General features: G+C 30.4%; 5 protein-coding genes across 8 annotated transcripts; 2 read left to right on the top strand and 3 right to left on the bottom strand.

The window, feature by feature from the left end:
• Positions 1 to 5790: 5790 nt before the first annotated feature.
• Positions 5791 to 9409, top strand: LOC115876355 (SUN domain-containing protein 1-like). The gene is made up of 7 exons (XM_030892095.1): positions 5791 to 5991; positions 6044 to 6106; positions 6167 to 6344; positions 6400 to 6512; positions 6603 to 6774; positions 6935 to 7067; positions 8768 to 9409. Exons 1-7 carry the CDS (start codon positions 5901 to 5903, stop codon positions 9035 to 9037), a joined length of 1020 nt encoding a protein of 339 aa, XP_030747955.1. The 5' UTR covers positions 5791 to 5900; the 3' UTR covers positions 9038 to 9409.
• Positions 9410 to 11888: 2479 nt separating this feature from the next.
• LOC115876352 (zinc finger protein OZF-like) lies at positions 11889 to 13888 on the bottom strand. Of its 2 annotated transcripts, XM_030892090.1 has the most exons (7): positions 13813 to 13855; positions 13656 to 13758; positions 13362 to 13596; positions 13061 to 13311; positions 12843 to 13002; positions 12142 to 12784; positions 11889 to 12084 (listed from the first exon to the last, which is right to left on the bottom strand). In XM_030892090.1, the coding sequence occupies exons 2-7, from the start codon at positions 13731 to 13733 to the stop codon at positions 11910 to 11912; spliced, it is 1542 nt and encodes a 513-aa protein (XP_030747950.1). In that variant the 5' UTR covers positions 13734 to 13758; positions 13813 to 13855; the 3' UTR covers positions 11889 to 11909. The 2 variants fall into 2 exon arrangements, with proteins under 2 accessions (XP_030747950.1, XP_030747949.1); XM_030892089.1 differs by having other exon boundaries at positions 13656 to 13888.
• Positions 13516 to 16413, top strand: LOC115876353 (zinc finger protein 701-like). Of its 3 annotated transcripts, none has more exons than XM_030892093.1 (7): positions 13516 to 13626; positions 14676 to 14817; positions 14873 to 15546; positions 15610 to 15760; positions 15828 to 15984; positions 16041 to 16245; positions 16305 to 16413. In XM_030892093.1, exons 2-7 carry the CDS (start codon positions 14680 to 14682, stop codon positions 16354 to 16356), a joined length of 1377 nt encoding a protein of 458 aa, XP_030747953.1. In that variant the 5' UTR covers positions 13516 to 13626; positions 14676 to 14679; the 3' UTR covers positions 16357 to 16413. The 3 variants fall into 3 exon arrangements, with proteins under 3 accessions (XP_030747953.1, XP_030747952.1, XP_030747951.1); XM_030892092.1 differs by lacking the exon at positions 13516 to 13626 and adding an exon at positions 13683 to 13702; XM_030892091.1 differs by lacking the exon at positions 13516 to 13626 and adding an exon at positions 13952 to 13989.
• Positions 16267 to 17466, bottom strand: LOC115876354 (probable RNA methyltransferase CG11342). Its single transcript, XM_030892094.1, has one exon. It carries the CDS (start codon positions 17094 to 17096, stop codon positions 16374 to 16376), a length of 723 nt encoding a protein of 240 aa, XP_030747954.1. The 5' UTR covers positions 17097 to 17466; the 3' UTR covers positions 16267 to 16373.
• A 616-nt stretch (positions 17467 to 18082) lies between these two features.
• LOC115876350 (SH3 domain-binding glutamic acid-rich protein homolog) lies at positions 18083 to 19606 on the bottom strand. Its single transcript, XM_030892087.1, has 3 exons — positions 19248 to 19606; positions 18961 to 19164; positions 18083 to 18765 (listed from the first exon to the last, which is right to left on the bottom strand). The coding sequence occupies exons 1-3, from the start codon at positions 19290 to 19292 to the stop codon at positions 18364 to 18366; spliced, it is 651 nt and encodes a 216-aa protein (XP_030747947.1). The 5' UTR covers positions 19293 to 19606; the 3' UTR covers positions 18083 to 18363.
• Positions 19607 to 20539: the final 933 nt, after the last annotated feature.

Here is a 20539-nt window from a genome sequence, read left to right as displayed (position 1 = left end):
TTCTAAAAAAAATATATATACTTGAGCTCAACAATAAGCCAGGAAATGTTAACAAATTTAGCAAAATATCTATAGGAGAGGTCATTAAAGCAATCACGAAACTATTAAGATTAATTTCGCAAACTGGAGAATTTCAGTAAAAATTTGAAAAATAAAAAATAGTCATGGCGAAACATGACTACAAAAAAGAAGCGCTTTGTAGGTTTCGTACACAGGCGCTACCAGGGGTCGGCGCGGCCCTAACGAAATGTTAGATGTTGGTGTCTTATAGCACAGATTATACAAATTATAATCTTTGTTTTTTCTTTATTGTTTTTCGTGGTTCCAATTTTCGGAATCGGGCACTAGTTAGGTGACTAGTTTGCGCACATAGCACGCCCACTTATGGCCTCTAAAATTGTGCACAGCGCCTGACCGGTACAGTTATTAGAGAGATATCGGAAAACCGAATAGCGTCATCCAGTATTTACGCGTACTTTATCATGGTTACGATATGCGCGAGTCAATTTTTAACGCAACACCCGCTAATAACGTTACCGCCTGACCTAATTTGCGGATCAATTACACCAAGCGCTCTTTCTAAATAACCTCTGATAACGTTTAAAAATTGCTTAAATGGGCATGTGCGGGTATTTGACAACCGGAGCAGGCCGGCGAGATCTTTTATTTTAGGTTATGTTTGAATTGTTTTGAATTATTGCTTTAGTTTTATTAGGTAATTTGATATTTAAGTAGCTGGGATTAGTTTTAATTAAATAAATATGACCCAAAATATGGATTCCACCTCTTCCAATACTAAAAAACCTACAAAGAGTCTTAGGTTTACAGCAGATGACGACTTAGCCCTTCTAAGAGAATTTGTTGCTTGTTGCCCTAAACCCACTGGCAGACGTTGAACAATAAAGTACTGGAAATAAGCACTTTAGCCCTTTAGTTTTAAAATACCTAGGAAACAAAACAATTTCAAAGTTTTAAATTCAAACTTAGGTTAAGTTTAAATAGCGGACGCGACGCGATCAGAATTCTTTCCGATCCGATAACTATAAATGAAGAGAGTTAATACCACCTCACGTAAAGGAAATAACACCTGGCCTTATTAACGTCCATGCACGCTATTCGGTTTAGCGATATCTCTCTATTACGCTGTTCATTGTTATTTTACGCGAGTTTATTTTTGCGCACAGGAAATTTGACTCGTTTGCACATCGTCATAAAAAACAATTTTCGTACCACGAATTAGGGACAAGATTTTTATCTGTATACTTATAGGATACCTAATCTGCGCTTATAGTAAATTTTATAAATTTAACAGAATTGTACTTTTATATGAATTACTCGTATATCCTACTAATATGTAAAATTGTTCTGTGTATATAATTATTCACAACCATACAGAGTTCTGAAACTAGCAGCTTCTAGTCTGCACCACCAACAAGCGTCTCTATGAAATATGATGAAAATCTATAAAAATATGATGAAACACTGCATAATTTGAAAGGATACAATGCTGAAGAGTTGCTTTTTTAACCTATCACATAGACTAAAAAAGTAATTTTATTAGTATTAGTAATTTCATAGTATTAAATGCCAATAAAACGGTTTCTTCATAAAAATAACGGTTTTATTACATTATTATTAAATATTGCATCGTGTCTCGGTCTCGTTCTCAGCCAAGAATTTATTTTTCTCTCGATTTCGGTCTCGGTCTCGGCCGAGACTAAAAATCCAGGTTCGGTCGGATATTAATCTCCATTGTCGAGCCGCTGATTATTTTAGTTTTCAAATAGCGAAATGAAACAAATTAAGATATGCATAAAAAATCGGTACCTATTAAACTCGACAATTTTTTAATCTGATCCCGGTTTTTTTCGAGACAAACTTTCATTCAGAATACCAGCATCCTGGGATTCTGGGATCGCGAGATTGAACTCCCTAGTAACCCATTATAATATAATCATCATATTCGACAATTACACAATAGTCAATTTTTATATAAAAACCACATATTTTTTAAGAGAGTGTCTGATTTCCCCCTGAAATTACAAAATCTGAAAATACAAATGTTGAGCTATATACTGAAATAAAGAACTTATTATAAGCAAGTAGTCTCGAACTTCCAAGACATAAATCTATCTTTAAACAGTTTCCTGTCTCGAAGGGGAGGAAAAGACTGAAGTAAAACCGCATGTTTTCTAATTGATTTCCGATAAAAGGTTTCGATGTTTTCCTCCTCCTTTCGCGTAATATCGCAAAGTGTCGACCTGGGAACCGGGCAGATGTTCCCTTTGTTTCCCGCTTTTCCTCGGCAGGCTTTGCGGCATGAAAATCGCGTCAAGGCACTCTAAAGTTCTCGGCGACAAAGGAGGTTTTTGACGTCAAGGAATGACTACGGTCTGATAAAAAATATATATACAGGGTCCGGCAAAAGTGCGTCGGGCATCTGTAGCTCCTAGAATAAAGAACTTGAGAATTTTGTTTAAGTGCAAACTTAAAATATGAACGAAGATGTATTTCAGGAAAATATTTTTATTCCTATAGGGTGGCTCAAAATAATGTGAGCGGATCGGGGTGATTTTTTTTAAATTAAATACCCTGTATATTATTGTATTTATGGCTTACTTTAAGATTACTTTACATAATCCTAAGATATGAGTAAATACATATATTTCGATAGTTTCAGAGATATTAATAAATTAATTATGTAATATTAAAAATAATAACTGTATTCCGGAAACTTCGGCAGCATATCCTGCAGATATAAAAATAAGTAAAAAAGTTCGTATAAATATATGTCCTAAAATGCTTAGTTTCGGAGATACAGGTTGTAGAAGTTTCATTTTTATTTCGATTTTTTCTAAATGATTTATGAAGTAACGTCAATATTTGGATGAAAATTGGTGTCTGGGAGTTTTTTGACATGAGAAATTTGATTTTGATGTCAATATTTCTCCTACTAGTAGAGGGCGCCACCTACATATTTTTTAACTGGTTTGAAGAGTAATAACTTTTCGTCCGTACCTGTATAAAATTACTGAGTAAAAAAATATACATTTACAACGTTTTTTACGTAAGATAGGTCTCTTGGTAAAAATTGCTACAAGTAATGGTTCTCAATATATTTGAAATCAAAATTATATCAATACCTATCATCGACATAAATTAAACATATTGACTATAAAACTTTGAAATGTTTTGATGCCAAAAGTTCAACAGAAACTCTTTTATCATCATTTTTTCGCAGGAAAATTTATGATTAATTTAAAAAAATAAAAATTTCCCAAATTTATTATTTCATTCAAATAACTATCTACTCAACGTGTTTATTTTTTGTCAATAATGACATGTATTGACTAATTTCATTCTAAATATTTTAAGAACGGTTGCTTGTAGCGATTTTTAGCAAGAGACATATTTTACGTAAAAAGTCATGGAAATATATATTTTTTACCTTAGTAGTTTTATACAGGTACGGACGAAAAGTTATTACTCTTCAAAATAATTAAAACACTTTGAATAAGAAGACTAAGGAAAGAGCATAATGCTATCCATATATTCATGCATTCATTTTAGCTTTTATTTATTACTTGTCAAAGATTAGATGTCAAAGAATTTAGATACGTTAATTTGACTTACCTGCTTCAGTAGAGTATCGGATGTTTGTGTTAATAAATACTTATTATCTATTTAGAGAACTTATCTATTTTTATTAGAATTATATATTTTTATAACAATTTTAATAACTACCAACATTTATTCACAACGTAAAATAAAACAACAAATTATTGAGTGTACTCCACGTCTACCCTACATCATAGTTTTACATTTTTTAAATAAAATTAGAACGACACTGATAAACCGGAATTTAAGTCGGCCATATTTGAGGCCCATCGCGGTGTACCTAAGATTTTTGATATGCTCCTTCCTTAGTCTCCTTATTCAAAGTTAAAACACATGTAGGTGGCTCCCCCTACAAATAGGTGTCATATTGACATCAAAATCAAATTTCTTATGACAAAAAACTCCTAGATACCAATTTTCCTCAAAATATTGACGTTACTTCAGAAATTATTTGGAAAAAATCGAAATAAAAATGAAACTTCTACCCCTGTATCTCCGAAAATAATCATTTCAGGACATACATTTATAGGGACTTTTTTACTTATTTTTATCTGCAAAATATGCTACCGAAGTTTCCGGAATACAGTTCGGACCACCCTGTATATTTTTCAGCCTGTCTTAAAGAAAATCTTAAAAATACAAGAACTGTACTGAAATCAAAACTATAATAGGTAATTACTTTAGATGGTCTACACTTACTTTGTTATAAATATGGTAATCGTAAATCATACAGGATGCTCAAAATTCTACGCCAAACTTTCTAATATATGAAATAATTTTTCTTTGTTATTTCAAATGGAACACCCTGTATATTATTTTTTCAATTGATGGAGAATTGAAAAATGAACATTTTTTGGATTTAGAGTATTTCAAAATTTTTAATGGTTTCGCAGATATTCGCGGTTTTATATTTCATATTTCATATGGCATCTTCCATAGAAAAATATTCCAGTGATAACCCATTTGCACGTCCCCGGTGATTCTGCCGACACTTTTTTAGCATTAAATAGTAACTTTTACCCTCCAAATTTCATTCGAATCGGTTAAAGCACTTGGAAGAAAATTATAATCCAAAAAAAATGAAGAAGATTTTAATCCCCTCTACCTACGAAACAAAGCAGAATCGGACCTATGCCTATGTTAATATGAAAAATAAATTTTATTTTTACGAGGGGAATACCCCCAAGATAGATGGCACATGTTTTTTAAAACACCCTGTATGTGGATTAGTTCATTATTTATTAGCTCTATTCAGTTGCAAAACCAGGTGAACCAGACCGGTAAACTACGGTAAAGAATGGTTGCTGAAAAACAAAACAGTTTGGTAAAATACTAGAAATGTCAAATGTTGATGTTTTCTAAATTTCAATACCTTTATTATAAAATGTATCTTTTACGCATTTATTAATAATTATCTTTTGCAAGGAATGTGATATGTGATCTTTTGTTTTTCAAATGTCATTTTTGACATAAACTTGAAATATTTCAAAAACGGTTAATTAGGCATAAAACGTAATAAGTCTAGGTCTACATGAATCTGTCCCGCATCGTCCGTCGTTCCGTCACTCCAAATGAGCTGTAATTTTTCAAATAAACCAATAAAATTGCATAAAATTCGCATGCATGTAAACTCACACACAATGTGTTAGTTTATCTACCTAGTTCCATATAAAATAAGCAAATTGGTAGAGTATTTCCGAAATCAATTGGAAGTATTCCAGACGATATCGGCAAAAGCGCCGACAAAGACAGTGCCGAAAAAAGAGCTCCAATTTATTCCAATTGACTTTCGAAAAACTATAGCCAGTTTATGGCGTAACTAAGTACATATTTAAAAATATGTAACTTAAAATAAAACAACTAAATTTTAATGATTTATTTTTTTTTCTATATTACTATAATCTGTGCTATAATTTATTCTGTGCCTGTAATTGGCTTTGGCTGTTGATGCTGTAAATTTAATAGTAATAATAAATAAAAAAAAACAGAAATAAACATTTGAGGAAATATATAGTTATTAGAAAACTAAATCTCTCCAACTACTTTCAAGAAATAATGATTTTACATTCTTTCATATCGACCGATATCGACGTGTGAATCTGGCTTAAGTAAAAAACAAATGACTAACGGCTAATTTTGACACATTTCAATTTGAACTATTTTGTCGTTTCATTTATCCTATGCTGTTTTACTGTTTTAAATCACTTTCAATCTACCGTTTACTTCTTTCTGTTACTATATAGTTACTCCAAAATAAGTAAATTTCGAAATAATTTATAAAAATGTACGGAGAACCAGACTTGGTTGATTTATTACCGGCATATTATTGTAATTACATGATGCGTTCCAGGCAAAATCCAAGCATATGGAAAAGTTTGTATTCATATTTTAATCAATATTAAGTTTTCTCATTGGTCTTTTTTAGCAATTTGTACCCATATATTTGTTATAATTATTACTAGTTGTATATGTATAGGTATATTCTATTGTAAGTGCATTTTTTTAAACAGTAAAAAATAATTAAGAGTAAAAATTTAAAATATTACAGACTATCAGAATATTTATTTGCAAAACCATATTTTTCCGCAAAGTGAACACGAAGAGCTGACAAAAACTGTAGAATATGACACTCCCAAACCTAGTAGTCCACCTGCAGAGGCTTTTATAGATTTAAATAATCAAATAACTAAGTTAAGGAAAGATTTTGATTCTATAAAAACATGGAGGTAACCATTTACATTACCATGAACTTGACTACTTCTATAAAGTTAAAACTTCTAGATCAGATATTAATGCTGCAATCACTAAAATTGAGTGGGAGCAAGATATTAAAATTAGACACGCAGTTACAAAAGAATTAGATATTCACTCAGCTGATGACGTAGGCTTACTAGGTTGATTTTCGTTTTTATTTGCGTAGTATCTTTGTCCAGGATTGTTTTTATATAACTGCAATAAAACCTAGATTTTTTTATTTTAAACAGATTATGCTGCTACTTATTCTGGCGGGTCGATTGCAGAAATATCACCCGAAACGCGTCCATATCCGACCCACAAACCTTTGTCTTTCTTTAAGCTTGTCAACTTGGATTTATTAAGTAGCCCTGATGAAATTATTAGACCTTGCAATTTGCCAGGAAGTTGCTTTGCATTCTGGTAAGAGTATAAAAGAAATAAGTAGTAAACAATAGTCTTTATGAAGCAAGTTTTATTAGTATGAAAAAGTTTAAGGAGTTACAACAATATTGTAATACAATATGTTTTATCTTGTATATGTTTGTTTAATGTTAATATGCAATTAATGACTTTATTTCAGGGGTAGTACTGGATCCATTAAAATACGACTTGGAAGATCAATAGAAGTGGGATCTGTAACTTTAAGCCATGCTTCAAGATTACTGTTGGGTTTACAAGGGGTGTCTAGTGCTCCAAAGCAATTTGCAGTACAGGTAAGTAGAGTCGCATTTCAGTAATCGTGTTCCTTCCAAGGTATTTTTCATATTAGTAATAGGTAGGTACCTACCTATAATATTTTTCAAATACACTGCTAGTGGTGCAACAAATATTCGCATATTTTTTGATATTCGCATTCGCAAAAATTTATGCGGATATGTATAAATTGGTAAATATATGATAAATTGGTAAAAATATATAAATTGGTAAATTAATGAAATATGAATTTCTTATAATTTTTAAGATATAATCTTGTAATTTTATCAATTCTAATTTTACAATATGATCGAAACAAAAACGGTGTCAGCAATGGCTATGAAATGAAGATCGCTGTCATTTTATATCCAAATTATATGGAGAATGTCAATGCGCGCGTTCGGGGAACACAGCGGCTGACCGACCGTTTTTGTGTGTAAAAAGAGACCGTTTAACAGCGCTTTCAGATGGAGCGGAGCGTCCGCGACGGACCGTCCGCGATTTCGAGCAAGTACCATGAATTTATATAAACAATTTCACATGGGCGCGTATGCTCCGTCCGACGGAGTTCGTCCGTCGACTTTCTTGAAAAAAACACGACGGACGGTCCGCTCCATCTGAAAACGCTGTAAGGAAGTCGCTACAGCGCTTTCAGATGGAGCGGAGCGTCCGCACGGACCGTCCGCGAGTTCCATGAGTTTAAATGAACAATTTCACATGGGTCGCGTATGCTCCCTCCGGATAATTTCGTTTGACGGCTATCTTGAAAAAACAAGCAGCACAAAAAGAGCACGGACGGTACGCGCACAGTCCGCTCCATCTGAAAGCGCTGTTGCTCAACCACTCAGCTGCTGACCGTCTCTGAACGCGCGCAACGACTAAAGAAATACAATGACCACGTAACGCCCATACACGGGCTGCAGCAGAATTTGTGATGTTAGACACCATTTATTTGGATGTAACGGATCAGTCATCAGCGACAATTTTACCGATTTTTAATAGTTTGTGTGTAGCGAACGTTGTATAAACGTTACAATGGTGATTAGTCGTTCGGCTTTCTAGTATAAAAACCGCAGCGATAAGAATGAGCCAGGAGTTACGTGACACAGGTAACAGGTAAATTCAAAAAAGGTAGTTTTTTTCGATCATACGGTATTAATAATTATAACCAAAGTTAATAATTGTTATTGTTTTGGTATTGTAATCAACGTTGCAAAAATATTTAACATACATCATCTGAAGTATTCTCTTAAACTTTTATCCTAAATTCGTAAACTCAGTTTTTTATAAACTTTATTATTTGGCATATTATACAGGGTTAATCGAGGGGTTGTTTTTTATCTTAACTTTAAAACACCCTGTGTAATAATTTCGTTTGTGAATTGTTCTGACCGTAAAATTATATTTTAAGAAAATCTACACACGAAATTATTACACAGGGTGTTTTAAAGTTGGGGTAAAAAAACAACCCCTCGATTAACCCTGTCTGAATATGCCAAATACTAAAGTTTATAAAAAACTGACTTTACGAATTAAAGTTGACATAATTATCTACAGCTAACTAAAAAATTCATAAAAATAGGGCCCCATACTATTGCTAATACCTACTTATAACATTCAATTTTATGTCTGTAATATACTAAATTGCACTAGAATATCTATTTACAGTAAAACGTTTACTAAAAATTAATTTTCAAGCAAATTTCCTTTTAATCAACAGGGCCATGTATCTGACAAGGACAAATCTGGTACATATTTAGGCAGATTCACTTATAACTCGATGGGAAAACAGCATCAAATTTTTCAAATCGAGAAAAGACACACGGACCATAAAAAATTTGAATTGGTCACTCTCACTATATTGAGCAACTATGGGAACGAGGAGTTTACTTGTGTGTATAGATTCAGAGTCCACGAAAGAGCATTAAAGCAAGCTGATGCTACTCTAACCTCCAAAAAGAAACCTGAAAAAGAGGGCAAATGCTGTTAACCTAAGAGTAGTTTATTGTGAAATTAAGTAATACAAGTTGGTAATCCTTTCAGTTATATAAGATTTTCAAATGAAACTATTAATATTCAATAAATGTTTTATATATTTTTTAATAAAACGTCTATGAAAGTCTCTCCAACGAGAGAATACATGACAGTGGCATTAGATGTCTGTCAATATAATTCACAGGGAAATTTAATTTTCTGTCATTTTTTGGGATGTCGCATATCAAAATTTATACAGACTACTTATACTAATCAAGTACAATTCAGAAAATAAAATAGACGTACCATATGATTGAAAAAGAGGGGCGTCAAGTTCTTTATAAATTCTATATCAATATAAAGATCAATACATACATTATACAGGGTGGCCCACCTCATTCGCCTCGGTTGATTATACGAAAACGGAAAGATGTAGAAACAAAATATTTTATGGGTATATGTGGGGAGGGAATGTGCACAATTTAAAATTATTTTGAAATGTACAGGGTGTTTCAGAACTAAGATCCATACCAAAGTTATATTTTTTCTTATGGAACACCCGGTATTTTATTTCATTTTTGGATTCTTGGGTCCAAAAAAGGTATTTATTATAAGGGTTTAATATGTTTAAAATCTTTGGTTTTTGAGATATTTAAGGATATTTAAAAATGCATGCTACATTAGAATAGATTATTAACACTCTGTACATTGCCCTTCACAACTAATTCCTGCGCTGACTTTTAAGCCAGAGAAATAAACTTTACTGAAAAATGTGATTGCTTCGTTTAATTTATACAGGGATACCAAAAATTGCTGGTCAATTTTAAATATTTATTTTACATAAAAACTTCGTTATTTAAAATACAACAACCTGTATTTTATAAAATAAATCGAAGCAGATTCAAATGCTCTTTCAAACTGTATTAGGGTTTCCTATACCTATCTAGCTCAGATTTTGAATAAAAAGCAATTTTTCAATAAAATGGCAATCAAGATGGCTGGTGTCGCCATGGCAATTTTCTAGTTAAAGTTAGTAACTCTTTTCAAAATCGACATTAGTTTATGGACATTATTATTAACAGTTTACTTAAATTTAGCTACAGTAGTTTAATAAGTAAGTATTCATTATTTTATCAAGAAAAATAAAGCAGTATCTGCTGGTGGAACGAATGGATATGTTACCAGTGATTTTATTTTGTGAGGAAAATTGCTTCATCGCCTCAAGGGCTCATGCTCAAAGATATCCAAATAGGAATCTTCCTGATAATCTTTCCTTGAAAAAATACTTTTCTATTTCGCAGAACTATGGTAGTGTGGTTTATAAAAACCTAGTAGGCAGAAACCTGTCGTTAGAAAATTAATTTGCCGTAATTGGCTCTTTTATAGAAAATCCATATAGGTACCTATCTACAAGTGAACGTAACATAAATGAAAGCACTACTTCTTCGTTTTTCTTGATAGAATAATACATACATATTTAATAAATATTATTTAAAAAACTACTATAAGCAAATTAAACAAAAATAAGCTGCTATAAATTTAAATAAAGTCCATAAACTAATTTTGATTTTCAAAATAGCTACTAACTGTCACTAGAAACTTGACTTCAGCCATCTTGGTTGCCATTTTATTGAAAAATTGCTCTTTATTTAAACCTGCTTTGATATATTTAAAAAAATACAGGGTGTTGTATTTGAAATAAGGAAGTTTTTATGTAAAATAAATATTAAAAATAGACCAGCAATTTTTGATACCCCTGTATACATTAAACAAAGCAATCAATTTTTTCAGTAAAGTTTATTTCTCTGGTTTAAAGGTCAGCACAAGAATTAACTCTGAAAAGCAAGGTACACGGCGTTAATAATCTATTCTATTGTAGTCTGCATTTTTAAATATCTTTAAATATCTCAAAAACCAAAGATCTTAAACATATTTAACCTTTATAACAAATACCTTTTTTTTTGGGCCCAAGAATCCAAAAATGAAATAAAATACAGGGTGTTCCATAAGAAAAAATATAACTTTGGTATGTATCTTAGTTCTGAAACACCCTGTACATTTCAAAATAATTTTAAATTGTGCACATTGCCACCCCACATATACTCATAAAATATTTTGTTTCTACATCTTTCCGTTTTCGTATAATCAACCGAGGCGAATGAGGTGCGCCACCCTGTTAATTTTACATATGAAATAAAAAATAAATGTCATTGATCGAATTGGTAACTTTTTTATCATATGGTACATCTTAGCTTTAAACAAAAAAAAGTCTTAAACAAATAATATAAATATTACATCAATTCAAAAATACAAATACAAAATATAATAATAATAATAGCTCCCGTATGTAGCGTTTGACGCCTTGGGAGTAGCAAGGTACAGCTTGCTATACTAGAGCCATTCGGTATACAAGGAAGGTAATGTGGCTAGCACTACGCTTCAACCGCCTATTATTACCTCAGGATTGTGAATCCCAAGTACTCATTTAAGGCTGAGTCGACCTAGGTACCCAAACTTTAATAAAAATAGTCGGCTGATGAAATGCCGGGTGTGGGAATCGAACCCACACCTTGAGATTGGTAGACGAGAGCCTGTACCTCTACGCCACCGGCACAGGCCACCGGGCACCTCAAATAAAAATATAAAATTATAAATCATGATGTAATTAAAATAATTCTATAATAATAACTGACTAAAACAGTTATTCTTGAAGGCCTTACCACTTAAGATATTAAGATTTTCTCTCATTGCATATATATATATATATATATATATATATATATATATATATATATATATATATATATATAGTAACAAGTTAAATTGTATATATATATATATATATATATATATATATATATATATATATATATATATATATATACAATTTAACTTGTTACATATGGAATTGGAGCAGGAATAACAGTAAATTCAGTTTTCATATCACTAGTTTCCTTTTCTTCTAAATTAATTTTTACAGTGGCTCTATCTTCTGATTCATTTCTTTTGCTTTTAGCGCTTTTTAATTTTACTTGTCTCTTGCTGTTTTGTGGGTGGTTATTCCTAAAAAAATGAAAGGCAAAAATAATACAAATTATAATTTTTCTGACCAAAACATACCTGTGCATCAGAGCATGTGTTTTTAATGTAGAACTTTGACTAAAACCCTTATTACATACAGTACAAATATATGGACGTTCTCCAGTGTGAACTCTACTATGTTTTTTTAACACTGAATTAGTAGTGAATGCCTTCGAACAGATTTTGCATTTGTACGGTTTCTCGCCAGTGTGTGATCTTAAATGTATTGTTAATTGTCCAGTAGTAGCTAGTTTCTTGCCACAAACTGTACATAAAACTGACTTTTCTCCTGTATGAGTACGAGTGTGACTTTTTAAGTCATTTGATTGCCTAAAAGACATACCACAGCAATCACATACAAAAGGCCTCTCATTGGTGTGTTTTCTCATATGAACTTTCAAAATGCTCTGTGACATAAACCATTCCTGACAAATTTTGCATTTAAAAGACTTGAGGCCTGTATGAATTTTTTGATGGTAATGTAAAGCTCCGCTCTGGCGAAAACCTTTACCACATATGGAGCAAAGATGAGGCTTTTCACCAGTGTGTAGCTTCATATGTTCTGATAGGGAGCTTGGATATGGAAATTCTTTTCTACAGATTGTACAAATATATGCTTTCTTAATATAATTTTTGTCATGTATCCTCATATGACGACGTAAACTTTCTGATGTTAGGCACCCTATAATATTTTTAAGTTGAAGTTAAAAACCAAAAACAATAATTTAAGCTTATCTAACCTTTAGAACATTTTGTGCAAGGAAACGGTTTTCTCTCAGAATGTCTATATTCATGTTGTTTCAGCAAATAGGCAAATATGAATTGCTTTCCACACACTCCACACTGAAACTTCTTCTCTTCCAATTTAGCATGAGATCTTAAATGGACTTTTAAGTGTACCTAAAATATAACATCTTACTACCATGAAGAAAAAGGAAATATTTAAATAAAGTTGTACTTCTTTTAAAAAACTTTGATAACATATATCACACTTAAAAGGTTTTGTATCATCATGAGTTTTCTGATGTCCCAAGAACTTTGTTTTATTGCTGAAAGTCATTAAACATTTTTCACATTTATATTTTTCTCTTATGGGTACTTCTAGCTGGGATATTTCAGACGAGTATAAAATAGGCTCCGCTTTATCATCCAAATCAGAATCTGATAAGTCTTTTAGACTGTTTTCTGAACAAGATTCTATATTCTGTTCTAAAATATTACCTAATTTTTCACAAATACTGACATATCTTAATTATTACCTTCACATTTTATTGAAAGACTATTATCTTCACATTTATCACCCCATATTGAATCATTAATATCATTTTCATCCAGTAAGGCTTCCTCTTCGATCTTTCTAAATTCTCTTATCGTTTTCTCTTTTTTTAAAAGTTTATCTGATGATATACACATGAGTATAAATTTGTTAGCAGATTCAATTGCATTAGTACACACAACACACATATTGTTTGGCAAATAGTCACCTCTTAATAACTACAACATCTCTTTAAATATTTCAAATGTGTAAGTTTAAACATAATATGTATTTTTACCTCAATATTTGTTAGCCTTTCAATAAAACTAACTACATTATCATGAGGTAAGAGAACAAAAGTGAATATATCAATCATGTGCTCTGACTTTTTTAAACAAAATCTGCAATTATCTTGATAATTTATATCCCTAATTTCCATTATTTTTGTTGTTTACCTTTTTAGATGCTTTTTAGTTGTGGACAGAAACTAGGTTAAATTTTTTCATTTAAATAATTGTCTTTTGTCATTGTTGTCATTATTGACAGAAGTTTATTGGCTGTATGTTGCCAATATTATGTTTAATTCCTCAAAAAAACAGGACTATTTTAATGAATGTCCCGAATTTGGATAAGTAAATATATTTTAACTTAGTAAGATTTTTATGAATGAAAGGTTAAACTTTAAAATTCAAAATATATATTTTACAAATGTTTTTTTTCTCATACATGTATGGTAAACAATATTAAGCAGGCATATGCATGTGTATAGATCGCTAATAAAATATTTATTTAAGTAATATCACAGTTGATAACAGTATACAAATACAGATTGGCTTCAAAAATTGTTTATATCTTGTATTATCATTATCACAAACCATTTGGAACTATTAAGCCAGCTTGACGCTATAAAATTATTTGCACAAACATTCTAGTGATTTTGGAGCAAAAAAGCATTTTAAAATTGTCTTCTAACTTATACTCACAATTAATTGTTTAATAATGATAATGGATAAATTTATGGGATGGTTTATATTTCTCAGATTAATATAATAGAACAAAAATATAAACCCTCTGATAAACCTATTATAAATTATTACAATAGTCATTGCGGCAACAGCGTATCCTGTTTTCAGTTAACTGTCAATTTTTTTGTTTACAAACATAACAAGCAAATTTAGCAAATTATCAGAAATGACACTGTGCAAACACTTTAAATTCTTAAAAAACTGCTTGGTTTAATGTAATTGTGATTACATTTAAATAAAATTAAGTCTGAACAGATTTTAATTTATATTAATATATGAATAAATCGTATTAGTAAAATGGAAATGAAATTATTATACAAACTGAATCAAATTAGCATAAGGAACGTTTGTGGACTTTGCTTAAGTGAAGAATGCTTGCGAAAAATATCTGGATCAAAATTACCTCAAATGATAGACTCGTGTTTTGAAAATCATGTAAGTTTTCTTAATTATAAACAATTGCTAAAGTTTGTAAAATATCTGTTTTTAGATATTGCTTAAGAAAAATTTGTTAAAACACATATGTACAGCATGTTTTCGGCAAATTATTCGGTTCTATACATTCAAGCAAAGAGTTAACAAAGTACAAAAAATTTTGGATACTTTCCTTCAGGAAAAATCAAACGAATTATATGCAACAAATAATTTCAATGACCACACTGTAGGTCAGAGCATTGAAGTTGCAGATAATGATATATCTGATTTAGAGAAACTTAAATTACAAGAGTTGGAAAATTTACACGAAGAAATTTATAAAAAGAATATCGAGATAAATGAATGTGCTCAAAAAATTATAAGTTATAATTTTGGACCTCCTCCATTAGTACCTATTCAGTTAGATAGTTCAACTGTCAATGATAAACCAGCTACAGAAAATATTAGTGAAGAAAATATAATACCTTTACCTCCATTAATCCCTTTAAAAACATATAATACAAACGATGATCATTGTCAGATGATCTCTTGTGATATTTGTTTACAAACATTTAATAATATGAAACTATTTCAAGACCATAATTGTAATAAGTTATCTTGTAATGTTTGTAAAAAGAGATTTGCAAATCGTAATGAACTTATTATACACCTAAGGGGTCATAGAAGAAAAATTAAAGATTATCTTTGTAATATTTGTGGCAAAAAATATTTATCTTCCAGTACATTTAGGCAAGTTAATTAAGGTAATTAATTAATTTATTTATAGTTAATTAATTTGTATGTAATTTTTAGAGTTCATATGAGAACTCATACTGGTGAAAAACCTTTTAAATGTAACATATGTGATAAAAAATTTGTCAGATGGGCAGGTCTTAAGATTCATATGGTTGTACATGAAGAAACCCAAAGATATAGATGCCAAACTTGTGGGAAAGGATTTAAAGTATTAGAAAGGATTTAAACTATTACAGCATGGTATTATGGTATATTTTTACACAATGTTCTTCCAGATTTCCTCAAACTTGTACAGACACGAAAGGTTACATACTGGAATTAACAACTATTCTTGCAACTACTGTGAGAAATCCTACAATCAACTTGAACATCTTACACTACATATTAGAGTACATCACACCAATGAAAAACCATTTTTATGTAGCGAATGTGGTTAGTTGAGAAATTTAATTGACAAAAAAATTATATTTATGCAATTTACATTATAGGTAAACGCTATGTAAGTTTGCAAAGGCTTCAACGTCATGCATGGATTCATACTGGACAGAAACCTTTCCCTTGTCCGACATGCCCGAAGGCCTATACAAATCAAATGGATTTAAAAAATCACCAACTTAGAATGCATGAAGATAAACCTACTAAAAAGCTCTTTGAATGCTCACACTGCTGGAGAAAGTATAGTCATCTTTGTCGGTAAAAAAAGAAAAGAATCTATTTGTGAATGAATCTGTATATATTTTATTTCGTTTTAGGTTAAGAAAACATCTGAAATATCACGGGATCCCAGTTACACAATATGAATAATTTATATTGAAAAAAAATTAATTTTTTCTCTTGAAAAAAAGTATTTTTCTTCCCCAATCAGTTTTTTGACTCTCCTTTAGTTTAACTAAATTACATTCATCCAAGATGATTTTTTCAATTTCATCTTCAACATTTTGTTGAATTGCTAATTTTTTAAATTCTGGAAATATATAATCACTTAACTTCATCCTTTTTACTGCAGCTTTATAGCATTTCCATGGTTGGGGTTCGATTATTAAAAAGTTTGATATTTTTGACACATTATTAAGAAACGACTTTAATCCTAAATCTCCATGATTTAAATGTATCCACATAGTAATAGAGAAACATGTCACTAAATCAAATCTCTCCAAGTCATTATCTTTTAAATATTTAATAATGGTTTGATAGTTCATGCTATCCATTATATCTACACAGTTGAAGGAAATATTGTTAGACTTATTTTTTTCAATAGCTCTCTGAATCAGTTGAGGGTCTATATCTATTCCAATTACTTTACAATCAGTTATGCCCAAGATATTTGTAAAAAAATCGTATAATGCTACTGTAAGATCTCCAGTATTACAACCAATATCTAAAATCTCCCATTTGCGGTTTTCTTCAATACTCTCTGACCATATATCTTTTGGCAAGAGAGATATTCTTTTTTCGGGTGAGTTGAATTGATAGTAGTTTATGAAGTTTCCAAACTGAACAGCACCTGGATTTCCATTTCTAAAGCTTAGGTTTTCCTCTACCATATTTATGAATCAAACAAATTATAGCAACACATCAAGTAACATTAAATGCATATGTCTCCTTTAAATGTGCTTCATTAGTAAAGAACGTTGAGATTATACAGAATGGTTGAGACAAAGGGTTGAGATTAGTTAATAGAATTACTCGAACAAGGTAAATAATAAATTACAACAGAAAACATAATGCTAATGTGGTAAAATGTAGTAAGAAGGGTAAAATAAAAACAAAATTTTACATTTCTTTAAGGTTAGGTGTATCGACGTCAAAATAGAAAACTGTTTTGGGATGTTGCCAAAGTTATTACTTTAATATTGAAAAAAAAAGAAGTTTATATAATTCGTAATTCTCTGGTATTTATATGTTTTTTAAAATGTGTGATTAATGACAAAGAATATTAAAATCTAGAATGAAATACATCTAATTGATGTTTTTATTTTATAATAAAATAGGTATGATCAGAAAAAGTTTATTTTATTGCTTTTCTTGACAAAATGGCGAATTTAATTTTTATTAGGAAAAAAATTGGAATAAGTGGAATAAGTATGTTTTTTAATACCTGACCATAAAAACAATGATTAAAATGTTAACTAATTAGGTAACAATCGTGTTTTTAGGTATTATATCAACCTTAATTTATTACACAAAAATTAAGACAAATGCAACTTTTAAAATCTTGCTAATATGGTATATAATTAAAATAATAATTGACATTGCTTTGGATTTTTTACTCTAATTTGGGTTATTCTAAGTTGGTGGCTACTGATATATAATTGCTAATAAAGAAAAACAGTTAGAATTTAACAAATTTATTTTTTAAGTTATAAATATATTTCATTTATACTAAATTATATATAGCATCATAAATGTAATACATAGTATAATAAATATGACTGGGATAATTTGTAAAATTATAATTATTAAAAATTAAATTATTTATAATAATAATTATAAATAATTTAAAAGTTTCAAAAAAAGTCAGAAAATCTCCGTTTTCAATTAAAATCTTTATATATTAGTAAGAATAGTATACATAAAACAGGCCAAATGGAAACATTTGCATAATAAATATATTCTTAATAAACTGAGTGTCATGTAGGAAGCTTATAAGATGTGACCATGATCAACAAAAATTATATAAAAGACAAAAGGCAAGATGGTCATAAAATGATTGAAGTTTTGTATCACCGAAATAAAGTTTCTTTTAATTTCTTAGCACACATGGCACTTTTCATAACACACACTCTTAAATAAATGTTTAACCAAACCAAATTATTCTTCGTCAGACTTTCCAGTTTCATCATACTCCTCCTCTGCCTCTTGTTTACTACTATTAGCTGCATTTTCAGCTTTCTGATCATCTGTCTCATTATCACCTGCATCTTGTGAAGGAGACTTTTCTTTCACTGTTTCTTCTTTACGGAGGTCCTCTGTAGTCGATTCTACTAAATTCTCTGATACTTCTGGATCATTCTCCGTATCTTTTGTTGCCTGTGCAGTCTCTTCAGCTGCCGGGGAAGCTTCTCTTGAAGCACTTTGATGGGAAACATCTCCATTTTCTAATTTTACTTCAGCATTTGATTGAATACCATTAGTGTTAGTATCATTGGGGGATAGTTTTAAGAATTTTTCCATTTCATCAATTTCATTTGCCATATCAAAAGCATCAAAATCCTAAAATTTAAAGAAACCTTTTTAGCTCTTTGATGATTCAACATTACTAATGTTGCTAAATGAATTTCAAGGATGCTATTATTCATAACGAAATAATATTGTGTGAAATATACTTTTTTTCTATAATATTTAGTACAAATCATTAAATAAAATACTATCTGTGATACTATATCATGAAATCCAAAAGGTACTTACCCCACAGTATTCATCGTCATTAAATATTTGGGGAGGCAACGGATGCCTAGGATTTGGATCTCCAATTGTACTCCCCAATAATTTAGAGTTGTTTTGCATGTATTCTTTTGCTTCTTCCATATTGGGCTCGGCAATATCGAGAACTTCATATTCGACTTTTTTCGAATCTAATATTAATAAGACCTTCTGTTGACGCTTTTTCACCTAGGAAAATTACAGGTGTATTGATATGAAACACATCTAACCATATTCAAGATCAACTTTCATACAAAAAATATCTTAGTTACCTCTTTATTACCGGATATACCGCTCACGTAAACCTTCACTACCATTTTGGTTATTAATTTATTCCTGGGATATCTGTTTACCTTTAAAAAGCAACTATCAAAATATTTTGTCTGACAGGTATATTTTTGGTAGTGCGTGTAGCGCCACACCTCTCAATTTTATTTTTAAGAACTTTCTCGCTGTGACCTTGGGAATATTAAAAAAGAAAATAAAAATTAATAGATAAAATCTGTCTAAAATTAATGAAGTCAATTCCCAGGCATTTCTCAGGTGAGTAATGTCATCACAGAATGTCATTTAACGTCATTAATTAATTACAAGAAATTATAATTTTTTTCATAACCCTAAAATCTGACACCGACCACTGACACTGACGTATCTGATTAGGTTTTTTCCTTTTCTCTCTAATGACATTAATAGAGATAGAGATACGGTGTTATATTAATTATTTTGCGACGTTGTCTACGTGTTTATAAATTACTATATTTGAAGATATTGTAAGTTTAAAATTTGTTGTGTTTAAAATAAGTAAAAGCAAATACAAGTGTTCATGACTGAACTTACATTAGAAGTTTCTAGAAAGCTACAATATCCAATATCTACATCGAAGATTTTTATTGTACGATGCTTGTTCATATTCATCTCTTAGTTCGCCAGTCTCGCTTAAATAACATTCCGTACTGCCACAAAGTTTTATCGGTTTACAAGCAAGCGGGCATAAGCGGGTATTGACTATTGGCTCTAATATAATATTACAGATAATATGCTCTAAAATGTTTCCGCTTTCGTTGCCTTTTTGAATATCTACCACCAATTCTTTCCAATATTTATCCAAGACTTTTCAAGTCAATTTTTTTACTCATTTAAAAGAAATAGAATATCTGGAGAGGCGGAGAGTTTAAATTTAAATTATCATTTAGAAATACCTTAGTTTCTCATTTTCACTTACTCATATCTCATATCCAGTAACTTCGCTTTTGTGAATTCATAAAACCATATCACAAACAAATTTATGGAAATTTGAACAGGAAGGGTATGTAAGTATACAGGGTTGTTCACCACTTACGAGTATTGTAGCTAAACCATTAGATTTTTAAAAATTGTAAGTTTTGGGATCGTTGAAGGACCATTAGAGCTACAATTTAAATATATATTTACAAGATACAGAGTGTCCCAAATAAGTCAAAAATATTATAGTTGTATTTTTTTTTAAACGGAGCAACCTGTATATTATTCTATTTTTAGATTCTACGATTGAAATAAAGGTAAATTTGATTAAGGTTTATCACAC

The sequence above is a fragment of the Sitophilus oryzae genome, unplaced genomic scaffold (genome assembly GCF_002938485.1).
Source record: "Sitophilus oryzae breed Bouriz unplaced genomic scaffold, Soryzae_2.0 scaffold_1432_pilon_pilon, whole genome shotgun sequence".
NCBI classification, from domain to species: Eukaryota; Metazoa; Arthropoda; class Insecta; order Coleoptera; family Curculionidae; genus Sitophilus; species Sitophilus oryzae.
This window is presented reverse-complemented; position numbering and strand designations above follow the sequence as displayed.

Bases quoted from the DNA above. Each gene is read 5' to 3' on its own strand.
- LOC115876355 (XM_030892095.1), top strand. From the start codon at position 5,901: ATGTACGGAGAACCAGACTTGGTTGATTTATTACCGGCATATTATTGT. The intron at 6,345-6,399 runs GTAACCATTTAC...TAAAACTTCTAG, and splicing joins GATTCTATAAAAACATGGAG to ATCAGATATTAATGCTGCAA. The intron at 6,513-6,602 runs GTTGATTTTCGT...TATTTTAAACAG, and splicing joins TGATGACGTAGGCTTACTAG to ATTATGCTGCTACTTATTCT.
- LOC115876353 (XM_030892091.1), top strand. From the start codon at position 13,967: ATGAATGTCCCGAATTTGGATAA. The intron at 15,547-15,609 runs GCAAGTTAATTA...TGTAATTTTTAG, and splicing joins TTATCTTCCAGTACATTTAG to AGTTCATATGAGAACTCATA. The intron at 16,246-16,304 runs GTAAAAAAAGAA...ATTTCGTTTTAG, and splicing joins AAGTATAGTCATCTTTGTCG to GTTAAGAAAACATCTGAAAT.
- LOC115876350 (XM_030892087.1), bottom strand. From the start codon at position 19,292: ATGGTAGTGAAGGTTTACGTGAGCGGTATATCCGGTAATAAAGAG. The intron at 19,165-19,247 runs GTAACTAAGATA...TAATTTTCCTAG, and splicing joins GTATATCCGGTAATAAAGAG to GTGAAAAAGCGTCAACAGAA. The intron at 18,766-18,960 runs GTAAGTACCTTT...TTTAAATTTTAG, and splicing joins ATGACGATGAATACTGTGGG to GATTTTGATGCTTTTGATAT.
- LOC115876354 (XM_030892094.1), bottom strand. From the start codon at position 17,096: ATGGTAGAGGAAAACCTAAGCTTTAGAAATGGAAATCCAGGTGCTGTT.
- LOC115876352 (XM_030892089.1), bottom strand. From the start codon at position 13,796: ATGGAAATTAGGGATATAAATTATCAAGATAATTGCAGATTTTGTTTA. The intron at 13,597-13,655 runs GTAAAAATACAT...GAGATGTTGTAG, and splicing joins AAAGGCTAACAAATATTGAG to TTATTAAGAGGTGACTATTT. The intron at 12,785-12,842 runs GTTAGATAAGCT...AAAATATTATAG, and splicing joins TTGCACAAAATGTTCTAAAG to GGTGCCTAACATCAGAAAGT.